Source organism: Natator depressus, chromosome 8 (genome assembly GCF_965152275.1).
Source record: "Natator depressus isolate rNatDep1 chromosome 8, rNatDep2.hap1, whole genome shotgun sequence".
Lineage (NCBI taxonomy): Eukaryota > Metazoa > Chordata > Testudines > Cheloniidae > Natator > Natator depressus.
The window spans coordinates 106,824,378-106,849,221 of NC_134241.1; the positions used below are offsets into that span (position 1 = coordinate 106,824,378).

Genomic DNA, 24,844 nt, shown 5'->3' on the forward strand with positions numbered 1-24,844 from the left:
AGGCTGACATGGCAGGTCCTGGGATATGGCCGAAGGGTAAAATCTTCCAACAGCAACGGCCTGCCAGGCAACAGGTGTAACTTCCAGCTCTCCTTCCTTGGCCTGTTCAGCCAGCTACCAGCTTCTGATAGGCTGCAGCAAGCACAACCCTTTCACTTGGACTGTGACAGGTACATTCCCCAGCAGGGAGGGGTCTGATACAACCTGTTGTCCTGGAAGAGATTCCAGGGCTGTAACTGTGGTGTGTGGGTGTCGCCCTCCCCACTCAGAGCAGGATGTCTCATTTCACATTTCCTCCCTGGCTCAAGTGACAGAAGCGGTGGGGAGTGGTGAAGAGGTGGAACAAGGCTTCTGGCTGAGCTTACCAGCAAGAGAGTGGGGTGGGAGGAGGTATTGTTTCATGGTCTCTGTGTGTCTATAATGTCTTCTGCAGCTTCCACAGTATGCATTCAATGAAGTGAGCTGTAGCTCACGAAAGCTCATGCTCAAATAAATTGGTTAGTCTCTAAGGTGCCACAAGTACTCCTTTTCTTTTTGCGAATACAGACTAACACGGCTGTTACTCTGAAACCTGGCTGAGCTGGCAGAGCCAAGCAGGATTACCAGAGATGCTGGCTGAGCAGAAGACATTTGACCCCTTCAGGACTGGCCCTTTACAGAGTGCTCTGGGGTCAATCTGGGAGTGCTGTGATAGGCAGGAAGCAAAGCCAGGCCCAGAGACACTGAGACATTCCCAGCATGTCCTTTTCTCCCTTGCTGCAGATGGCTTCTTCTTTGGGCAGCCTGCCTGCTCAGCCCCCTCTTGGGACAGAACGGCAGGTGGTTGGGGCCGCCTGGCGTGCAGCCCAGCAGATCCCATGTTGAACAACAGGCAGGTAGGGAACAGGAGACATCTCTGCCTGTTCAGTTGGGAAAGGGGGCTGCTCTGGTGTTTGCAGAGGTCAGGGAACCAGAAGAGTTTGTTCAAGAGAGGGCACAGGAGGAGATGGGGCTGCTGCCAGGCAGGAGGGAGAAAATTGAGCTAAGTGTATTCAGGGCACATCCCTCCCTTAGAATCCTTAGGTGACTGGCCTTAGAGCTAAAGGCGGATGATTCGCTGCTGTGCTTGGGGGAAGCTGACAGCTCTTTGGGGGATGGAGGCTAGATGAGGAGAAGAAAATATTTAGTTGATCATGACTTCCAAATCACATCTCCTGTGCAAACGGGTGATGGGCTGGAGGTGCACTAACAAAGTAAAACACTGGTTTCTGGGCAGTGTGTGGGAGCCTTAGGTCAAGATATTCTATAATGACTCTAGAGAACAGAGTCTGGATAATTTGTCTATGTAAAACATGAATTCTGGCTGATTTTTTAAACCTGATGGGTTATTTAATGCCACAGGGCATACGAAATCATCCATTTGCTACCAGGGCAGGAACAATGGAGGTGCGTTAACCCGAGGGTCCCTTATTCAAATACAAACACTTTTGGACAATGAGTTAGCCACTGCCTAGCGAAAACTATCCTTCCAGGTGAGCTGGTAACCAAAGAGATCACCTACCTGTGGGAGGAGGTGAGAGGGGGCTTTGTGGCAGACCAGGAGGGTCACCTGGTAAAAGGTACTGCAACTTTATAAAGGACTCATTCGCTATCCCTTTTAGCGAAAGAAAAGAGACCAGAAGCAGCCACAGTCAAGACAGAGCAGGCGAAGGAGAGATGGTCATCCAGGGACCCTGATATGATACTGCTTAAATCCAAATATTTGGCTCCCAAAGAGCTCTTGGAGTTGTGAGGAAACTAAGTCCTGGTCTGCGTTAGGTCGATTTAATAATGTATATGTCTAGACTACTGAGTCCCATCTGCCGACCTAAGTGGCCTGTAAAGTCAACTTCTGTAATGCACCTCCGCAAGAGGCGTAGTGCTTGATTCAACATCCACCGGTCGACATGAGGATAGTGTAAACACTGCACTGTGCAATTTGAATGAATTGGCCTCCAGGAGGGGTCCCACAGTGCTCCGCTGTGACTGCTCTAGAGAGCACTTTCAACTCCACTGCACATCAGCCAGGTACACAGGAAATAGACACCCCCCTGTTAAAGCCCCGAGAACTTTTGAATTTTCATCTCCAGTTTGCTCAGCATGGAAAGCTCGTCAGCACAGCTGAGACTAATGGCCGCAAATGTGCTCCAGCATGGAGCACACAGGAGGTACTGGATCTTATTGCTGTGTGGGGAGAAGAGTCTGTGCAGGTAGAGCTCTGATTCAGCAGAAAAAATGCTGACATCTATGCCAAAATAGCATGGGGGTGAAGGGCTACTGCAGCACTGCTGTGTGAGTATAAAGGAGCTTCGGCAAGTGTACCAGAAGACAAAGGAAGTGAACAGTCGTTCTGGTTCTGACCCACAGACATGCCCCTTCTATGAGATGCTGCATGCGATTCTTGGCGGCAACCCCACCACTATCCCAAAATACTCAGTGTATACTTCTCAGGAGCCCCGGGCGACCTCGAGGAACAACGAGGAGGACATTGTTGATGAGGAGGAGGAGAATGCGAGGCAGGCAAACAGAGGATCCATTCTCCCCAACAGCCAAGAATTGTTTTTAACCCTGGAGCCCATACCCTCACAGGACCAATTGTTGGCAGAGCATGATGTTGGGGAAGGCACCTCTGGGGAGTCCACATTTCCAATCAAACTGTCGGGGTTACATGCTATTATTTTTAATGTTGAATCTGAACAAAAAAGTAGGTGTAGTGGGTATCGGTGGCCACTCCAGCTACGCAGAGGGTGCTCTCCGAAAAAGACTGTTTATGTGCACGGGGATGGCCCTGGAATCCTCCATGGAGATCTCTAGGAAGCTTTCATGGAGGTACTCTGCAATGCTTTGCAGAAGGTTTCTGGGAAGGGCTGCCTTATTTTGTCCATGACAGTAGGACACTTTCCCACGCCACTCCAGTATTAACTCTTCTGGCATCATTGCAGCACGAGGACCAGGTCTCTTGCAGCATCTGCTCCCTTTCTGCCTCTGTTACCCTCAGGAGAGTGATATCATATATGGTCAGCTAGGGGAAACGGGGGAAGTTTTAAATGCTAGCCTTTAAACCGCAAGCAACTCAACAAGTAATCCACCCTTTTGGTGAATTCTGGGTCACACAACCACACTTTCCCGAGTGTGCCCTGGCTATGGTTGGAAGGGATCACCGTGTATTGCAACCAGGCATTTAAAAAGGGGTGGGGATGGCTTCCTGTTTGTCTCCCTTCCCCCCAACCCAGTGCCACTTTTGTAAAAATCCAACTATTTGGAGGGCTTAACGCTGGTGCCTGTCCTCACGCACCATCCAGGTTGCTAGGGGAAAGGGGGCTTTTCTGAAGTTGCAACCTGTGATCCCAAGGAAGTCTTCACAAAAGCTGCAGCACAAGACCTCTCACCTGTGCCTCATGGCCTTACTCACCATGGCTGGAGCAGCAAAACGACTCTTGCAGTAGCCAGCAGTTGTGATTACGTTGTGGCTTGCAGGGACATGCATTGCGGGGTGTTTCTTTTATAAAAGGAATTAACCTTGCACCAGAAACAATGTATGCACTGTCAGTACTACCCTTGTGCTTCGTATTCTTTGTAGAGGAAACCTTGTCTGTCGGCACATCCTCCATACTGGGACAGAGACTTTCCTAGATTAGAAAGCGGAAAAAGAAGACTCGGGAGGACATGTTCAATGAATTAATGCACACCTCTGAGAGTGACAAGACGGAGCTCAGCGAATGGAGGATTGCACTGTGCAACAACCTGCACAAGGACAGGGAGGACAGGAGAGCATGCAGGGAACAAGAGTGTGCTGCACAGGAAGAGATGCTGCAGATTATGAAGGAGCAATCAGACATTTTGAGGCATCTGGTTGAAGTTCAAGAAAGGCAGCAGGATACCAGAGTTCCTCTGCAGCCTATGCTGAACCTGCTGCCATCCTCGCCAAATCCCACATCCTCCCCTCCCAAACGTCCTAGGATGTGGAGGGATGAGGGTGTGGGGGAAGTCCAGAATCCTTTGCATTCAACTCCAGGGATGAGTACAAGGACCAGAAGGCACACCTTTGATTGCACTTGTAAGCAAGCTGTTCTCGTCCCCTGCCCCTCTGCCACTGTTATCAGCCCTTTTGCTCCAGGTTATCTTACTCTTCTTTGTTGTTTCTATGTCTTTGTGAGCATAATAAAACGTAACGAGAAAAGGCTCTTTATCCATTCAGCACACTGTGGTTAGTGAGGGTGGCGTTTACAGGGGAGAAAATGCAATGAAGGGACAGCTCGGTAAGGAACAACACAGGTAAGTGTCACATTACTGTGGGTCATTGCTGAAACTGGTTTTCAAAGCCTCACACACATGCAGAGCCTCTCAGTGTGCTCTTCTTATTGCCCTGGTGTCTGGCGGCTCAAAATTGGCTGCCAGGTGATCTGCCTCAACCTCCCCACCCCACCGGAAACTTTTCTCCTTTTGTTTCACAGAGATTATAGGGCAAAGAGCAAGCAGCAATAACAATGGGAATATTGCTTTCACTGAGGTCTAACCTAGTAAGCAAACAATGCAAGCAGCCTTTTAAATGCCCAAAGGCACATTCCACCACCATTCTGCACTTGCTTAGCCTATGGTTGATCCACGCCTTACTGCTGTCCAGGCTGCCCGTATATGGCTTCATGAGCCATGGGAACAAGGGGTATCCCAGGATCACAACTGGCATTTCAACATCACCAATGGTTTTTTTTTTGCAGTCTGGAAGGAAAGTCCTTGTTTGCAGCTTTCTGAATAGACTGGAGTTCCTAAAGATGCATGCGTCATGCACTTTTCCCAACCATCCCACGTTGATGTCAGTGAAATGGCCCGTGATTCACCAGCGCTTGCAACACCATTGAGAATTACCCCTCAACCTACATTGAGCTTATGTACTCTTTGGCAAAGTGGTCTGGTGCCAAGATAGAGATATGCATTCTGTCTATAACCCCACCGCAGTTAGGGAACTGCATTGTGGCAAAACCATCCACTATGTCCTACACGTTGCCCAGAGTCACTACCCTTCTTAGCAGAAGTCTGTTGATTGCCCTGCAAACTTGGATCACAACAGATCCCCCCAGTAGATTTACCCGCTCTGAATTGATTCCCCACTGACCGGTAGCATTCTGGCATTGCAAGCTTCCACAGGGCTATCGCTACTCACTTCTCAACTGTCAGAGCAGCTCTCATTTTAGTATTGCTGCACTTCAGGGCGGGGGGAAAGCTCTTCACACAGCTCTGGTCAGCAAAAGGGGCGCACAGGAATGCAGCAGGGAAAGACCCTTCTACCCCAGGGGCATCTGTTCCAAACCCCTCCCAAGTGAACACACACACACACACACACACCAGAAGAATGCAATGAATATAAGAACCTAAGAAGGGCCATACTGGATCAGACCAAAGGTCCATATAACCCAATATCCTGTCTTCCAACAATGGCCAATGCCAGGTGCCCCAGAGGGAATGAACAGAACAAGTAATCATCAATGATCCATCCCGTGTCGCCCATTCCCAGCTTCTGACAAACAGAGTCTAGGGACACCATTTCTGCCCACCCTGGCTAATAGCCATTGATGGACCTATCCTCCATAAATTTATCTAGTTCTTTTTTGAACCCTGTTATAGTCTTGGCCTTACAACATCCTCTGGCAAGGAGTTCCACAGGTTGACTGTGTGTTGTGTGAAAAAATACTTCCTTTTGTTTGTTTTAAACCTGCTGCCTATTAATTTTATTTGGTGACCCCTAGTTCTTGTGTTATGAGGAGTAAATAACATTCCCTATTTGCTTCTCCACACCAGTCATGATTTTATAGACCTCTATCATATCCCCCTTTAGTCTTTTTTGAAAGCTGAAAAGTCCCCGTCTCATTAATCTCTCCTCATATGGTAGATGTTACAGCACCAAAAGTAAAATCCCTGAAAACTGTATGGAAACTTTTTAAAGACACCATAATACAGGCTCAACTTAAATTTATACCCGAAATTAAAAAACATAGTAAGAGAACCAAAACAGTGCCACTGTGGCTGAACAACAAAGTATAAGAGGCAGTGATAGGCAAAAAGGCATCCTTTAAAAAGTGGAAGTTAAATCTTAATGAGGAAAATAGAAAGGAACATAAACTCTGACAAATCCATTTTGAAGCACTTGTAGGAGAGGAAGGTGATCAGGAACAGTCAACATGGATTCACCAAGGGCAAGTCATGCCTGACAAACCTGATTGCCTTCTATGACGAGATAACTGGCTCTGTGGATAAGGGGAAACTGGTGGATGCGATAGAGCTTGACTTTAGCAAAGCTTTTGATACAGTCTCCCACAGTATTCTTGCCAGCAAATTAAAGTCTGGATTGGATGAATGGACTATAAGGTGGATAGAAAAGTGGCTAGATCATCGGGCTGAGCAGGTAGTGATCAACGGCTCGATGTCTGGTTGGCACCCGGTATCAAGTGAAGGGCCCCAGGGGTCGGTCCTGGGACCAGTTTTGTTCAACGGCTTCATTAATGATCTGGATGATGGGATGGATTGCACCCTCAGCAAGTTTGCAGAGAATACTAAACTGGGGGGACAGATAGATACGTGGATGATGCTAGACAAATTGGAGGATTGGGCCAAAAAAAATCTGATGAGGTTCAACAAGGACAAGTGCAGAGTCTTGCACTTAGGATGGAAGAATCCCATACACCGCTCCAGGCTGGGGACCAACTGGCTAAGCAGCAGTTCTGCAGAAAAGGACCTGGGGATTACAGTGGATGAGAAGCTGGATATGTGTCAACAGTGTGCCCTTGTTGCCAAGAAGGCTAATGGCATATTGGGCTGCATTAGTAGGAGCATTGCCAGCAGATCGAAGGAAATGATTATTCCCCTCTATTCGGCACTGGTGAGGCCACATCTGGAGTATTGTGTCCAGTTTTGGGTCCCCCACTACAGAAAGGATGTGGACAAATTGGAGAGAGTCCAGCGGAGGGCAACGAAAATGATTAGAGGGTTGGGGCACATGACTTATGAGGAGAGGCTGAAAGAACTGGGCTTATTTAGTCTGCAGAAGGAAGAGTGAGGGGGGATTTGAGAGCAGCCTTCAACTACCTGAAGGTGGGTTCCAAAGAGGATGGAGCTAGGCTGTTCCAGTGGTGGCAGGTGATAGAACAAGAAGCAATGGTCTCAAGTTGCAGTGGGAGAGGTCTAGGTTGGATATTAGGAAACACTATTTCACTTGGAGGGTGGGGAAGCACAGGAATGCGTTACCTAGGGAGGTGATGGAATCTCCATCCTTAGAGGTTTTTAAGGTCCAGCTTGACAAAACCCTGGCTGGGATGATTTAGTTGGTGTTGGTCCTACTTTGAGCAGGGGGTTGGACTCGATGACCTCCTGAGGTCTCTTCCAACTCTAATCTTCTATGATTCTATGATGGTGTCTAACTTATCTGTTACCACTCAAGAAAGAGATCTTGGAGTCATTGTGGATAGTTCTCTAAAAACATCCACTCAATGTGCAGCGGCAGTCAAAAACGCAAACAGAACGTTGGGAATAATTAAAAAAGGGATAGATAATAAGACAGAAAATATAATATTGCCTCTATATCAATCAATGGTACGCCCACTTCTTGAATACCGCATGCAGATGTGGTCACTCCATCTCAGAAAATATATATTGGAATTGGAAATCAATATAGGAAAGAGAAATATTTATTTACAGAGGAATGAAAAGAAAAAACAACAGGGCAAAAGCTAGGGGAGCAGTAAAACAGGGTAGCATTCAACATAAGGCCCCTCAACCCCAGTGGTACCACAGTCTGAAAGGGCAGACACCAAGCAATGTGTCTGTACTCAGGGTTCAGGAGTCCTGGGCAGAGTTCCAGTCCAGTGATGAGTCTTGGGTGCCCCTAGTCGTCTTTGGTGGCAGTGAACTTTCCCCAACAAACCCCTCTGGTGCCCTCTTCTGCTGCTCTCTGCAAAGGCACAGAGAGCCACAACATCCCCAGTTAACTAGCTAACAGCCTCCTTCCTTATTCCCAATGCAAAGTCACAAGCCCCAGTACTCAGAGCCCCATACAGCTCTGGGTGTCAGTGATACTGGGTCCAGCTCTAGTTTGTCCTTCTCGGGTGATTCCTCCCTGGCACAGTGCCTCTTCTGACTCCTGTCCTGGAGGGTCTCCGATCTGTCCCTCCCAGGCTTCAGGCAGGTTCTCAGCTGCTTCACTCTGTGAAGGCCTGCTTGCTGCAGCCCTCTTGTCTGGAGCTCTCTCTGTTCCTCCCCACCTCCAACAGCCCTTCCTCTTCCTGGAACAATCAGCGCTCCCCCCGTCAGGAGAAAGATTTAAAGGGGCCATGCTCTCTAAACCTCAAAGAGGTTACACGTGTTACTTGATCACACTGTCACATGCCCCTGAAGGGTTAAACTATCAAAACGGTGTAACCCCAACAGTGGAGCTCTGGGGAAGGTATGCTTAAGTCACTGGGGAGATTTTGAGGTCCAGAACTGGTTGAGGGGCCTACGTCAGCTGGACTACCATCTGTACCCAGAAGTGAGCCTGAGAGGCCAAAGACTGAGTCTGAAAGGCCAAAGTGTCTGGATGTTGCTCAGATACTGTGGGCTTAGAAGCACACAAGATCCAGTGCTGGGATCCAAACAGTGGCCTGATGTGTGCTCAGCAGAGGACGCTCATCCAGGTCTGATGCATTGTAATCACAGGTTGTTAGCTATCCTTTTCTCAGTAGATCCTTTTTGAGAAATCAAGGCTGGACACTATCAACTTGCAGGTGACTTACTAATTTCTCTTGTGTACAGTGTGGTAAAGAGGGTGCCAAGTTCAATAGCCTTTAAAAGGAACAGGAAAATGGTACTTCTCAAACATCGCAGTTCCTCAAAAACTGTTACCCAAGTGCACAACTCTATAAGGCTGTGTCCATTCAGCAAGAATTAGTCTTTGACTACAGTCACAGCTTTTAAGAACCAGAGCTTTTCATGAGATATCACAGCACCTAACGGGCTGGTATTGTCAAAGGTGGTGGACTCAACAGTGTTCAGAAGTATATCTCCATGCAAAACAAAGTAGAGCACTACATAACTTCATCACAAAGAGTACATACCTCAGGGCACTTCAATAGCATATGCACAAAAGACTAGCTTGCTGTTTTGCATTCCCAGTACTCATCTGAGGATGTCAGTACAACTATTTTGGATTTACTAAGTATCTGGTGTGCTAAACAGTCTCCACTATAAACACTTCAGGTGCAAAGTCCCACCCAATATCTGACTCCAACACCCATCCTAAATACGATGTCTTGATTTCCCTGAGTGTTCACTGTTTACATCAGAATCATGTGGTAGGCTTTATATTACCTTTGGAAATCGTATCTTTCCAGAGAGGCTGACTCATAAGACATGCCCTTAAGTTTCTTCATCACCACTGTGAGACAGCTCTTCAGCTGGAAATACTTCTTACTCTGAGCAGGATGAGATCCTTTTTCTTTGTAAAGATTTTGATTCAATCTCGCTAAACGATGCCCCCCAAATGGCATTTTCTTCTATCACTCCATTTATACCAGCCAAAGGGAGGGCAGAACTACAGCATAGTGGGCCCCAGCAAACCAGAATGTGTATGTTCCGAAGACCGTCAGAAAGAAGCTAGTTTCAAAAGCACCTTCAGTCAGCAGCCACCACTCTCCAGACACCCAGCTGGTCTTTTGTATGTTTTTACCTATACTATACAGATTTCACGGGGGAGACCAGTGTTTCTCTAATTGGAGGTCCTGACCCAAAAGGGAGTTGCAGGGGGGTTGCAAGGTTATTTTAGGGGGGTCACAATAGTGCCACCCTTACTTCTGCACTGCCTACAGAGCTGTGTGGCCAGAGAGCGGCAGATGTTGTCTGGGCACCCAGCTGTGAAGGCAGTGCCCTGCCAGCAGCAGCGCAGAAGTAAGGGTGGCAATACCATACCATGTCATGTCACCCTTACCTCTGCATTGCTGCCTTCAGAGCTGGGTGGCTGGAGAGTGGCGGCTGCTGACTGAAGGCACAGCTCTGCAGGCAGCAGTGCACAATTAAGGGTGACAATCCCATACCCCATCCTTACTTGTCTTCAGAGCTGGGCTCCTGTTCAGCAGCTGCTGCTCTGCAGATGCCCAGCTCTGAAGGCAGTGCCACTGCCAGCAGCAGTGCAGAAGTAAGGGTAACAGTACTGCAATCCCCATAGCTTTGAGAGCCCCCCACAACACCTTTTTGGGTCAGGACCCCTACAATTACAACACCGTGAAATTCCAGATTTAAATAGCTAAAATCATGACATTTGTGATTTTTAAAATCCTATGATCTGGAGAAAGGGGTAAACAGTGAGGTGACAAAGTTTGCAGACGATACTAAACTGCTCAAGATAGTTAAGACCAAAGCAGACTGTGAAGAACTTCAAAAAGATCTCACAAAACTAAGTGACTGGGCAACAAAATGGCAAATGAAATTTAATGTGGATAAATGTAAAGTAATGCACATTGGAAAAAATAACCCCAACTATACATACAATATGATGGGGGCTAATTTAGCTACAACTGATCAGGAGAAAGATCTTGGAGTCATCATGGATAGTTCTCTAAAGATGTCCACGCAGTGTGCAGTGGCAGTCAAAAAAGCAAACGGGATGTTAGGAATCATTAAAAAAGGGATAGAGAGTAAGACGGAGAATATCTTATTGCCCTTATATAAATCCATGGTACGCCCACATCTTGAATACTGTGTACAGATGTGGTCCCCTCATCTCAAAAAAGATATATTGGCATTAGAAAAGGTTCAGAAAAGGGTAACTAAAATTATTAGGGGTTTGGAACGGGTCCCATAAGAGGAGAGATTAAAGAGGCTAGGACTCCCTCAGGGAACGGATGGGTAGGATCCCCTGGGGGACTAACATGAAGGGGAAAGGAGTCCAGGAGAGCTGGCTGTATTTCAAGGAATCCCTGTTGAGGTTACAGGGACAAACCATCCCGATGAGTCGAAAGAATAGTAAATATGGCAGGCGACCAGCTTGGCTTAACGGTGAAATCCTAGCGGATCTTAAACATAAAAAAGAAGCTTACAAGAAGTGGAAGGTTGGACATATGACCAGGGAAGAGTATAAAAATATTGCTCGGGCATGTAGGAATGAAAGCAGGAGGGCCAAATCGCACCTGGAGCTGCAGCTAGCAAGAGATGTCAAGAGTAACAAGAAGGGTTTCTTCAGGTATGTTGGCAACAAGAAGAAAGCCAAGGAAAGTGTGGGCCCCTTACTGAATGAGGGAGGCAACCTAGTGACAGAGGATGTGGAAAAAGCTAATGTGCTCAATGCTTTTTTTGCCTCTGTCTTCACTAACAAGGACAGCTCCCAGACTGCTGCGCTGGGCATCACAACATGGGGAGTAGATGGCCAGCCCTCTGTGGAGAAAGAGGTGGTTAGGGACTATTTAGAAAAGCTGGACGTGCACAAGTCCATGGGGCCGGACGAGTTGCATCCGAGAGTGCTAAAGGAATTGGCGGCTGTGATTGCAGAGCCCTTGGCCATTATCTTTGAAAACTCGTGGAGAACGGGGGAAGTCCCGGATGACTGGAAAAAGGCTAATGTAGTGCCAATCTTTAAAAAAGGGAAGGAGGAGGATCCTGGGAACTACAGGCCAGTCAGCCTCACCTCAGTCCCCGGAAAAATCATGGAGCAGGTCCTCAAGGAATCAATCCTGAAGCACTTACATGAGAGGAAAGTGATCAGGAACAGTCAGCATGGATTCACCAAGGGAAGGTCATGCCTGACTAATCTAATCGCCTTCTATGATGAGATTACTGGTTCTGTGGATGAAGGGAAAGCAGTGGATGTATTGTTTCTTGACTTTAGCAAAGCTTTTGACACGGTCTCCCACAGTATTCTTGTCAGCAAGTTAAAGAAGTATGGGCTGGATGAATGCACTATAAGGTGGGTAGAAAGTTGGCTAGATTGTCGGGCTCAACGGGTAGTGATCAATGGCACCATGTCTAGTTGGCAGCCGGTGTCAAGTGGAGTGCCCCAGGGGTCGGTCCTGGGGCCGGTTTTGTTCAATATCTTCATAAATGACCTGGAGGATGGTGTGGATTGCACTCTCAGCAAATTTGCAGATGATACTAAACTGGGAGGAGTGGTAGATACGCTGGAGGGCAGGGATAGGATACAGAGGGACCTAGACAAATTGGAGGATTGGGCCAAAAGAAACCTGATGAGGTTCAATAAGGATAAGTGCAGGGTCCTGCACTTAGGACGGAAGAACCCAATGCACCGCTACAGACTAGGGACCGAATGGCTAGGCAGCAGTTCTGCGGAAAAGGACCTAGGGGTGACAGTGGACGAGAAGCTGGATATGAGTCAGCAGTGTGCCCTTGTTGCCAAGAAGGCCAATGGCATTTTGGGATGTATAAGTAGGGGCATAGCGAGCAGATCGAGGGACGTGATCGTTCCCCTCTATTCGACATTGGTGAGGCCTCATCTGGAGTACTGTGTCCAGTTTTGGGCCCCACACTACAAGAAGGATGTGGATAAATTGGAGAGAGTCCAGCGAAGGGCAACAAAAATGATTAGGGGTCTGGAACACATGACTTATGAGGAGAGGCTGAGGGAACTGAGATTGTTTAGTTTGCAGAAGAGAAGAATGAGGGGGGATTTGATAGCTGCTTTCAACTACCTGAGAGGTGGTTCCAGAGAGGATGGTTCTAGACTATTCTCAGTGGTAGAAGATGACAGGATAAGGAGTAATGGTCTCAAGTTGCAGTGGGGGAGGTTTAGGTTGGATATTAGGAAAAACTTTTTCATTAGGAGGGTGGTGAAACACTGGAATGCGTTACCTAGGGAGGTGGTAGAATCTCCTTCCTTGGAAGTTTTTAAGGTCAGGCTTGACAAAGCCCTGGCTGGGATGATTTAATTGGGGATTGGTCCTGCTTTGAGCAGGGGGTTGGACTAGATGACCTCCTGAGGTCCCTTCCAACCCTGATATTCTATGATTCTATGACTTTTCATCTTGGAAAAGAGGAGACTAAGGGGGAATATGATAGAGGTATATAAAATCATGAGTGGTGTGGAAAAAATGAATAAGGAAGTTATTTACTTGTTCCCATAATATAAGAACTAGGAGCCACCAAATGAAATTAATGGGCAGCAGGTTTTAAACAAATAAAAGGAAGTTCTTCTTCACTCAGTGCACAGTCAACTTGTGGAACTCCTTGACTGAGGAGGTTGTGAAGGCTAGGACTATAACAGGGTTTAAAAGAGAACTGGATAAATCCATGGAGGTTAAGTCCATTAATGGCTATTAGCCAGGATGGGTAAGGAATGGTGAACCTAGCCTCTGTTTGTCAGACGGTGGAGATGGATGGCAGGAGAGCGATCACTTGATCATTACCTGTTAGGTTCACTCCCTCTGGGGCACCTGGCATTGGCCACTATCAGTAGACAGGATACTGGGCTGGATGGACCTTTGGTTTGACCCAGTATGGCCATTCTTATGTTCTTATGACTGTGAAATTGACCAAAATGGACCGTGAATTTGATAGGCCCCTATTTATTGCCTATGCACTGACTGAACCATTCAACCTTAGCAGGAATAGCATTCTAGTCCATAGGCACACCCACAGTAAATTATCTAAAGAAGTATTGGTCTGGTAAAGATTATGGTTCCTCTAAAAAGTAGCGAGCCTAATAAGTAAATCAGTTTGGGCATCATATTCATCCTTAAAGATATTATTATTAGTATTACAAGTATTTAGGAGGCACCTGCCTCTTCTCATTTCCATTTCCTGTCTTGAATTGTTATGCACTAACTCTCAGGACACTGATTAGGACCCCAGATGCAGCTCCCCCAGACCCCTGTAACTCCTTGCCCAAAAACCTAATAAAAATACCTGCCACCCTTCCAATCCACACTGCTCTTCAGCTAGTGTAGGCATTGCAAGTCAGACATCATGCACTGAGGAGATCTGAAAATGTAGAAATCTTGTGGTTTTTATTCATTGTTAGGTTTGTGACGGAACTTTAAAAAAAGGGGTTACATTGAGAAGTGACTCTTCAAGAACAGTTTGAAAAAAGCAAGAGTGGTTGCCCTGTATATTTGTGACAAAAGGGAGCTTTAGATGTTAGCAGGAAGGCATGGAGATAAGCAGGAGATCAATGTAACAGAAGAGATGAAACAAGAGGCTTGGGTTGAGATGCAGATTTTGTACGCTGATACTGGGGCTCTTTCCTGACTCACGGCATATTTTGTGGATGATGACTGCTCTGCAGTGAGTGAGCTGATACATTTATAGGAGGTACCAGACCATACAGACTGTTGGCTGATTTTGTCTGACCACTAGCTAAAGACCATCTTTACAGGGCGATAAATTTTTGCCAGTAATTTGGGAAGTTGCTTAGAACAGATTTCACTGTTCTTATTCCCATCTCTCTTATGTCCTATGTGGATGTCACTGTGCATTGACTAGTCATTCAGCATTTCAGAATAAAGGGCTCTGGAGAACCTGCCAACACTATATCACACTAAACCAAAAGAGGTTTAACGTATTTATCTAACCCCTCTGAACTGTGGCATCTAATTTTTCAGTGACCCTTGCTTCCCCAGAGATCTGCACACACACCAGTCAGATGGCACTATCTGCATTTGCATGTTTATTATTTTCGTTCCTCTCAGCTCAGCTTCTGTTCAGAGTAGAGAGTGCAGCAGAGCGTATATGCGTGTGTGGGGAGCCTCCTGTTCAGAGGGATGATTGCAGCACAGAGAAGGTGTGTGTCCATGTTTGGGGTGTCTCTTTCTCAGAGGGGAGGAGATTAAGGCACAGAGTGTGTTTAGTGGGGGAGTATTTTGTTAACAGAGAAGGTTACAGGACAGAACAGGCAAAAATAGTCTGATCTGGTTCCAGGATTTCTAATCCTGTCAGTAGAAAGCAATCTTGTAGAATTTCCTTAGATTGCATCATTGTGGCTGTGTCCCATGGCTGCTTTCAATCTCCAGCGTGGGAAGCCTCCCACCTGACAGAGGCCGAAGAGCAATGGCTTGCTCCTGCCCTTGGATTTGGTCTCGAAGGCGTTTGATTTCCAGCCGTTGCATTTCTATGATTCTTTCTGTTTCCTCATCTACATTCAACCTCAGCACACTGGGACTGGGCAGCAGTTCACGGGAAGGAACTAGAGAAAACAGTAGCCAGAGTGTATAACAATGAGAGTTCCAGCTGTGACGTTGCACTCTATATGATTTTATGAAAATATGCTAATGAGCGTGAATATAATATAACTGGAATATGCTTCATGCAAAATGTCTCTTGTAAGGTATCATTACAAAACTTATAATCTACTGAGTGTGGTCATCCTATTTGTATAAACGTATCACTCTTGTATCTGAAACTAGAAATATGAAATATAACTCTGAGGGCCTATTGTAATTATGCAAAGTGTGGGCCATTAATGGTAGTTTGGAATCTTGATGGCTCCCATCAAACAGGACAATTGACTGCAGATGGCTCTGTTTTACTTGTAAGTCTTCCTGTATACGTGTGTGCTGGCAAATGGGTAATGAAGTCTTACAGTGACATGTGATCATGTCACCTGAACTGGAATCCATCTTTAACCTGGTGCTTTTCCACTGAGAAGGAGGGGTGGGAACCCAGAGGGACAAAGGATTCCCGCCTTATGCAAAGGATATATAAGTGGGTGGAACAGAACAAGGTGAGACAGTCATCACAAGGAATCCCCTAGCTACCACCTGAGCTGGAACAAGGGCTGTACCAGGGGAAAGGATTGTGCCCAGACTAGAAAGGTGTCCAGTCTGTGAAAGAAACTTATTGAAACATCTCTGAGGGTGAGATTTTATCTGTATTCAGTTTTATTACTGTATTAGGCTTAGATTTGTGTGTTTTATTTCATTTTGCTTGGTAATTCACTTTGTTCTGTCTGTTACTACTTGGAACCACTTTAAAGCCTACGTTCTGTATTTAATAAAATCACTTTTTATTTATTAATTAACCAAGAGTATGTATTAATACTTGGGGGGGCAAACAGCTGTGCATATGTCTCCATCAGTGTTATAGAGGGCGAATAATTTATGAGTTTCCCTGTATAAGCTTTATACAGGGTAAAATGGATTTATTTAGGGTTTGGACCCCATTGGGAGTTGAGCATCTGAATGTTAAAGGCAGGAACACTTCCTAAGTTGCTTTCTATTAAGCCTGCAGCTGTTAGGGGATGTGGTTCAGACCTGGGTCTGGTTTGCAGCAGGCTAGCGGGTCTGGCTCAAACCAGGCAGGGCACTGAAGTCCTAAGCTGACAGGGCAGGCAAGCAGGAGCAGAAGTAGTCTTGGCACATCAGGTGGCAACCCCCAGGGAGTTTCTGTGATCCAACCTGTCACACCAGCTAGCCAGGCTCTATTTACTCTTGAAGAAAGAGCTAGGACATGCATCTCTTGGCACAAGGGAGAGAGATCTAAAGGAGAAGGCTCTGAAGTGCTTAATAAGTGAACTATAGTTGAATACCACTGTACATTGTATAGGCATCTTCCAGGCAACCAGAGAGTTTAATGACTAATACCAGCCAAAGGGAGAGAAACTCACATGCTGACAAAGGGAGACAGGAGGCTTTAAGATGAAAGCTGATAATATGGAGAGATACAGGGAGAACTGTAATAATCACCTGTGTCTGGGATCCCTTGCTTCTTGTTTTTTCTGTTTAGTCCTAGTGCTGACTGGAGATCATGCACGTGGGTGCGGGTCACCTTCAGTTCCCTCCGCAATTCATTAATTTCCTTAATCAGGCTCACATTTTCCTGTAGCAACAATATGCTCAGATTTTCAATTGACATATTTGTATCACAGTATCACTGTGGGAAAGGGCACTAGGTACCTTCTGATTAGGAAGACCAGATGTCCCGATTTTATAGGGACAGTCCCAATAGTTGGGGCTTTGTCTTATATAGACATCTATACCCCCGCAACCCTCTGTCCCAATTTTTCACACTAGCTATCTGGTCACCCTACATCTGGGTCAACAGTCGGTAGCACCATACCCATGGAGGAAGGAATACTGGGTATTATATGGGTCAGAGCTGTAACTGAAACATAGGGATTGCTATACTGGATCAGACCTGAGAGTCATCTAATTTAGACGTCTTTCTCAGTGAGTAGGCGGTACCAGATGCTTCAGGGGAAGGCACAAAAACCCTTGCAAAAGCCAGGTATGAGATAATTTGCCCCCCCATATTAGGGCTCATCCGGATCCCCAATAGTTAGAGATTGGTTTAGGTCCTGAAGCATGACATTTTTGTTATAAAAATAACTCTGGATATTCTTGTTCTTCACGTAAATGTCTGATCCCTTTTTAAATATTGCTAAGTTCTTGGTCTCAGCAACTTCCTGTGGCAGTCAGTACCAGTCTAATTACACATTCTATGAAAATGTATTTCCTTTTATCAGTTTTGTAGTGGCCATCTTTTGTAGTTTCAATAAATGTCTTCTTGTTGTGTTACAAAACAAGGAGAACTGTAGTTCTTGATCTACCTCCTCTAGATTGTTCATTACTTTATATACTGCTATGTCTCCTGTTATTCCTCTCCTAAGATAATTCAAACCCCATCTTTTCAATCTCTTCTGGTATGAATTTTCTAGGCCCTTCATCATTCTTATCACTCTTCGCTGAACCCCTCTAATTCTGCAATATTCTTTTTGAGATGGGGTGACAGTCCTGCACACAGTATACAGATTAGGCCACATCACTGGTTTATATAAAGGCATTATAATATTCTCTGTACTATTCACCACCGTATTCCTTATGCATCAACATGTGGAACTCTTTGCTAGAGGATGTTGTGAAGACCAAGACTATAATAGGGTTCTAAAAAGAACTAGATAAATTCATGGAGGATAGGTCCATCAATGGCTATTAGCCAAGATGAGCAGGGTTGGTGTCCCTAGCCTCAGTTTGCCAGAAGCTGGGAATGGGGAACAGGGGATGGATCACTTGATGGTTACCTGTTCTGTTCATTCCCTCTGGAGCACCTGGCATTAGCCACTGTTGGAAGACAGGATACTGAGCTAGATGGACCTTTGGTCTGACCCAGTATGACCATTCTTACGTTCTTATCCTAACATCTGTTTTGTTTTTTTGACCACGGCTATACATTGAGCAGAAGTCTCCATTGAGCCAACTACAGTGGTCCAGGTCCTTTTCTGGAGTTGATACAGTTAATTTAGAACCATGCCCCGTGTATGAAAAATTCATTTTTTCCCCTGCAATGTATATTATTTTGCATTTATGAACAATGAATGTCATTTGCCACTGTGTTGCCCACTCACCTATATTATTTAGGTCTCTCTAATGTTCCTCATAGTTCTCTCTGATCTTGACTAACTTAATTAGCATTGTAGAATCTGCAAATTTTGCTACCTCATTACTCACCTCCACCTTTCAAACTCATTAATACATACATTTAACACAGGACCTAGTATGGAAGCTTGAGACACCTGGTGTTAACCTTTTACCATGATGAAAACTGATAGATTATTTCTATTCTTTTGTTTCCTTCTCTTGGCCAGTTTTTGATCAATGACAATACTTTAGCTCTTACCCTCCTGACTACTTAGTTTCTTTAGTAGCCTCTTGTAAGGCATTTTGTCAAAGTCTTTTTGAAAATGTAGATAAATGTCAGCCAGGTCTCCTTTATTCACTGCTCTATTGACACATTCAAAGGATTCAATAGCAATAGTACGTGCCTGATGCTAGACAAGGACAGTAAATTTGTCAAGAATGATGCAAAAAAGGAGAAATATTCAATAAATATTTCTATTCTGTATTCATAAAGAAGCAGGATGATGTATTCATATCTTACATTGATAATGGAATACCTTCTGTTCCATCTCTAACTAGGGAAGATGTTAAAAAGCAACTATTAAAGTTAAACATTTTTAAATCAGCAGGACTGGATAACTTGCACCCAAGAGTATTTAAAGAATTGGCAAAGGAGCTCTATCAACCATTAGTGTTGATTTTAAACAAAACTTAGAACATTAGGGAAGTTCCAGAGAGGGATTAAAAAGCTACCACATGCCAATCTTTAAAAAAAAGAAAATGGCCCAAAGGTAACACTGGGCTGGTTAGCCTGACATGCATTCGAGGCAAAATCATGTAAAGCAGTGGTTCTCAAAGCCGGTCCACCGCTTGTTCAGGGAAAGCCCCTGGCGGGCCGGACTGGTTTGTTTACCTGCTGCGTCCGCAGGTTCGGCTGATTGTGGCTCCCACTGGCCGTGATTCGCCGCTCCAGGCCAATGGGGGCTGCGGGAAGCAGCGTGGGCCAAGGGACATGCTGGCCGCCCTTCCCGCAGCCCCCATTGGTCTGGAGAGGTGAACCGCGGCCAGCGGGGGCCGCAATTGGCCGAACCTGCAGATGTGGCAGGTAAACAAACCGGTCCGGCCTGCCAGGGGCTTTCCCTGAAGAAGTGGTGGACCGGCTTTGAGAACCACTGATGTAAAGGATGATCTGGGACACAATCAAGAAAGAATAAGGGTGGTGGCATAAACAGATCCAAGCAGTATGGCTGCATGGAGAACAGGTCACAGATTCATAGATTCCAAGGTCAGAAGGGAACATTGTGATAATCTAGTCTGACCTCCTCTATAGCACAGGCCAGAGAACTTCCCCAAAATAAATTCCTAGAGCAGATCTTTTTGAAAAACATCAAATCTTGACCTAAAAATTGTCAGTAATGGAGAATCCACCATGACACTTGGTAAGTTGGTTCAGTGGTTAATTACCCTCACCGTTAAAATTTACACCTTATTTCCTGTCTGAATTTGGCTAGCTTCAATTTCAAACCATTGGATCATGTTATACCTTTCTCTGCTAGACTGAAGAGCCAGTGAGTAAATATTAGTTCCCATATAGCTATTCATAGATTGTAATCAAGTCAGCCCTTACCCTTCTATTTGAGTCTATCACTATAAAGCATGTTTTCTAATATTTTAATCATTCTCGTGGCTCTTCTCTGAACCCTCTCTAATTTATCAACATCCTTCTTGACTTGTGGACACCAAACTGGACACAGTATTCCACAGCAGGATCAGTTCCAAATACAGAGGTAAAATAACCTCTCTACTCCTACTCAAGATTCCCCTGTTTATGGATCCCAGGATTGCATTAGCTCTTTTGACCACAGCCTCACACTGGGAGCTCCTATTTATCTGATTATTCATCATGACCCCCAAATCTTTTTCAGAGTCACTGCTTCCCAGGACAGTTTCCCATCCTGTAAGTATGGCCGACATTCTTTGTTCCTAGACGTAAACGTTTACATGTAGCCATATTAAAATACTGTTTGCTTGTACCCAGTTAACCAAGTGATTCAGATTGCTCTGTAACAGTGACCCCTCCACTTCATTATTTACCAGTCCCCTAATTTTTGTGTCACCTGCAAACTTTATCAGTGATGATTTTGTTTTTTCTTCTAGGCCATTAATAGCAGAGGGCCAAGAATGGGATCCCACTACAAACACATGCATATGATGATGATTCCCCATTTACAATTACATTTTGAGACCTATCAGTTAGCCAGCTTTTAATCCATTTAATGTGTGCCATGTTAATTTTATATCATTCCAGTTTTTTTAATCAAAATGTCATGCAGTATCAAGTCAAACCAAGGTGTTGTCAAGCAAATTTGATATTGTTTTTGATAAGATTACAAGTTTGATTGATAAAATCTAATAGTGTTTACATAACTTAGACTTCTGTAAGGCATTTGACTTTGTCCCAACATGACATACTGATGAACAAAGTAGCACTATATAAAAAGCAGTGTTGTTCAGATGAGATGGATTAAAAACTGGTTAATTGATAAATCTCAAAAAGTAATTATAAATGACTAACCATAATTGCTAGTGGGATCCTGCAGGAATCTGTCCTTGGAATAATGCTATTCAATATCTTTATCAATGATCTGGAAGAAAATATAAAAACATGGCTAGTAAAGTTTACAAATGACAATAAGATTGGCAGAGTGGCAATAATGATGGGGACAGGGCAGGTGTACAGAACAATCTGAATCAGTTGGCAAGGTGTGCTCACTTAAATATGTGTTTTAATACAGCCAAATGCAATGTCATACATCTAGGAACAAAGAATGCAGGTCATACTGTATCTTGAAAAGGAATTAGGAGTTAAATTGGACAAACAACTGAACAAGAGCTCCAAGTACAAAGCTGAAGTTAGACATATTCAGACTAAAAATACAGCACAATTTTTTAACCTTTGGAACAACTTATGTAGGGATGTGGGTGGCTTCCCCATCACTTGAAGACTTTAAATCAAGCCTCCCATCTTTCTAAAAGATCTGCTTTAATTCAACCAGAAGTTACTGCATGAGGCTCTGTGGCCTGTGTTATGCAGAAGGTCAGACTAGATGATCATAACAGTCCCTTCTGGCCTTAAAATCTATGAATTCTAATAGAATAATGGGACATTTTCCTTTGCAGAGATCAAGCTGGTTACACCCTATCATATCATGATCTGCCAGATGTTTTACTATTCTGTTTTTAATTATCATTTCAACCAATTTATCTGGTACAGAGGTAAGGCTTACTGAACTGGGATGCCATCTGGGTCAGCACCATCTTTCACTGTATATCTGTCAGGAGGGGCACAGGGTACTGTATGAAGTGATTTCTTCCTGTGCCAGAAGAAAACCTCTAGCTTTCTCCAGACAGGGGAAAAGGAAATAGCAACAGTGCCTGGAAAGATAAGAAAGCTGCCTGGGGCTGCAGGAGGACTACTATAAAAGGGCTAAAAACAAAGGAGTTAATGGAATGGAGAAGGGCCACAAGGAAAGGGATTGGGGTATATGGAACCTGAGGAAGCAGGTTGAAGTGATAGTGGGGAAAGTACTATTGGGGGGAAGAGTGAGGTTTGAGGAAGAAGATCAAGTGGCAGGGCTGCGCTAAGGAGGTAGTGTCTCTCAAGCTGCTGCTATGGGGCACTGGACACTCTAACTTAGGAGGACATGAGGAATTTGGTTCCATTGGCCCTAGGTTTATTTTGTTTTAGACAGCACAAAGATTCCTCATAAACAAGATTTTGCAACCAAGGGGCAAATTCACCAGCTGTTACTGAACATCCTGAGAAAATCTGGATGCAGAAAGCCGGCAAGTTCTCTTGAACACAGTGGCATGTATGGGATTGGAATCCTTGCTTATTTTTACAGTGATTTCTTTGTTGGCATATCTGGTTCCTAAATAAACACCATAGAGTTAGTATAGCTTGGTATTCAGGCTTGTGAAACTTTGCTACCATGGAAATCACAAATGCTGTTTGTTTTATTATAAATTGAAGGTTATTTACCTGTAACCAGAGCTCTTTGAGATGGACTCTGCATATTCACACTCCTGGGATGCTCTGACCAGTGCAGCTGGACAGTAGAACCTTAGCTAGCAGTGCCTGTTGGAGCACTGACGTACCTCCCTCACCGCTCCCCTCAGTGATTGTGAACAAAACTTAGCGTTTGATCTAGACTCTAAGTCTAACGGATAGTGCTTAGTAAACATCTGAACTGAACTCCATGGAGCTGCTACGCAAATCTCCACTAGAGGAATGTGTTTAGTAAAAACCATTGAGAATGCCTTTCTGTAGAAGAGTGTGCTCTAACTGCTTCAGGAAGTGGGACAGTCATTAGTGTATATACTTCTTTAATATAGAGTCTCACTCATTTAAATAGAGTTTGAACAATAACAGCTCGGCCTTTGTTTCTTTCCTTATAAGAGATTACCTTACTGGGTGATTGTCTGAAATGATTAGTTCTGTCCAAATAGCATGCTAAAACCCTTCTGGCATCTAATATATGCAGTTTAGCCTCACCCATATAGGTATGAGGTTTGGCAAAAAACACCAATAAATTAATTGATTAATATAAAAATCAGATATCACCGTAAGCAAAAGCCTCGGGTGAGTATGCAATGTTACTTTGTCTTTATAAAGGACAGTAAAAAGGTGGCTCTGCCATTAACACATGTAACTTGCTTATTCATCTTGCTGAGGGCACTATCTATTAAACAAAGCTTTTATAATAGGTAAATGGAAAAATGTGCAATCCTGTATGAGTTCAAATGGGTGTTGCATCCATTGTATAAAAACTAAATTAGAGCCAAAGAAGGTACAGGGTCTCTCACCAGTGGATACAGATTATTAAGACCTTTAAAGAATTTCTTAACTACAACACGAACAACTGATTTATTGTCTACAGGAACACTGTATGCTGAAGTTACAGACAGATCATAGAATCATAGAATATCAGGGTTGGAAGGGACCCCAGAAGGTCATCTAGTCCAACCCCCTACTCGAAGCAGGACCAATTCCCAGTTAAATCATCCCAGCCAGGGCTTTGTCAAGCCTGACCTTAAAAACCTCTAAGGAAGGAGATTCTACCACCTCCCTAGGTAATGCATTCCAGTGTTTCACCACCCTCTTAGTGAAAAAGTTTTTCCTAATATCCAATCTAAACCTCCCCCATTGCAACTTGAGACCATTACTCCTCGTTCTGTCATCTGCTACCATTGAGAACAGTCTAGAGCCATCCTCTTTGGAACCCCCTTTCAGGTAGTTGAAAGCAGCTATCAAATCCCCCCTCATTCTTCTCTTCTGCAGACTAAACAATCCCAGCTCCCTCAGCCTCTCTTCATAAGTCATGTGCTCTAGACCCCTAATCATTTTTGTTGCCCTTCGCTGGACTCTCTCCAATTTATCCACATCCTTCTTGTAGTGTGGGGCCCAAAACTGGACACAGTACTCCAGATGAGGCCTCACCAGTGTCGAATAGAGGGGAACGATCACATCCCTCGATCTGCTCGCTATGCCCCTACTTATACATCCCAAAATGCCATTGGCCTTCTTGGCAACAAGGGCACACTGTTGACTCATATCCAGCTTCTCGTCCACTGTCACCCCTAGGTCCTTTTCCGCAGAACTGCTGCCTAGCCATTCGGTCCCTAGTCTGTAGCGGTGCATTGGATTCTTCCATCCTAAGTGCAGGACCCTGCACTTATCCTTATTGAACCTCATCAGATTTCTTTTGGCCCAATCCTCCAATTTGTCTAGGTCCTTCTGTATCCTATCCCTCCCCTCCAGCGTATCTACCACTCCTCCCAGTTTAGTATCATCCGCAAATTTGCTGAGAGTGCAATCCACACCATCCTCCAGATCATTTATGAAGATATTGAACAAAACCGGCCCCAGGACCGACCCCTGGGGCACTCCACTTGACACCGGCTGCCAACTAGACATGGTGCCATTGATCACTACCCGTTGAGCCCGACAATCTAGCCAGCTTTCTACCCACCTTATAGTGCATTCATCTAGCCCATACTTCCTTAACTTGCTGACAAGAATACTGTGGGAGACCGTGTCAAAAGCTTTGCTAAAGTCAAGAAACAATACATCCACTGCTTTCCCTTCATCCACAGAACCAGTAATCTCATCATAAAAGGCGATTAGATTAGTCAGGCATGACCTTCCCTTGGTGAATCCATGCTGACTGTTCCTGATCACTTTCCTCTCATGTAAGTGCTTCAGGATTGATTCTTTGAGGACCTGCTCCATGATTTTTCCAGGGACTGAGGTGAGGCTGACTGGCCTGTAGTTCCCAGGATCCTCCTTTTTCCCTTTTTTAAAGATTGGCACTACATTAGCCTTTTTCCAGTCATCTGGGACTTCCCCCGTTCGCCACGAGTTTTCAAAGATAATGGCCAAGGGCTCTGCAATCACAGCCGCCAATTCCTTCAGCACTCTCGGATGTAACTCGTCCGGCCCCATGGACTTGTGCACGTCCAGCTTT

The 24,844-nt window shown here is 44.9% G+C and overlaps 1 protein-coding gene across 7 annotated transcripts in view; it reads right to left on the reverse strand.

Moving 5' to 3' along the window:
• CFAP57 (cilia and flagella associated protein 57) overlaps positions 1–24,844 on the reverse strand; it is a 152,169-nt gene that overhangs the window by 7,054 nt on the left and 120,271 nt on the right. For 4 of the 7 annotated variants that reach the window (XM_074961958.1, XM_074961956.1, XM_074961962.1 and 1 more), the window contains 2 exons: positions 16,668–16,800; positions 13,991–15,169 (listed from right to left, as the gene is read on the reverse strand). The exons of 1 other annotated variant lie outside the window; for it this stretch is intronic. In XM_074961958.1, the coding sequence (XP_074818059.1) occupies positions 14,958–15,169; positions 16,668–16,800 (345 nt within the window). In that variant the 3' untranslated portion in view covers positions 13,991–14,957. Of the gene's footprint in view, positions 1–3,555; positions 3,648–13,990; positions 15,170–16,667; positions 16,801–24,844 lie in introns of those variants that run through there. 2 more of the 7 variants (XM_074961957.1, XM_074961960.1) reach the window with 2 other exon arrangements.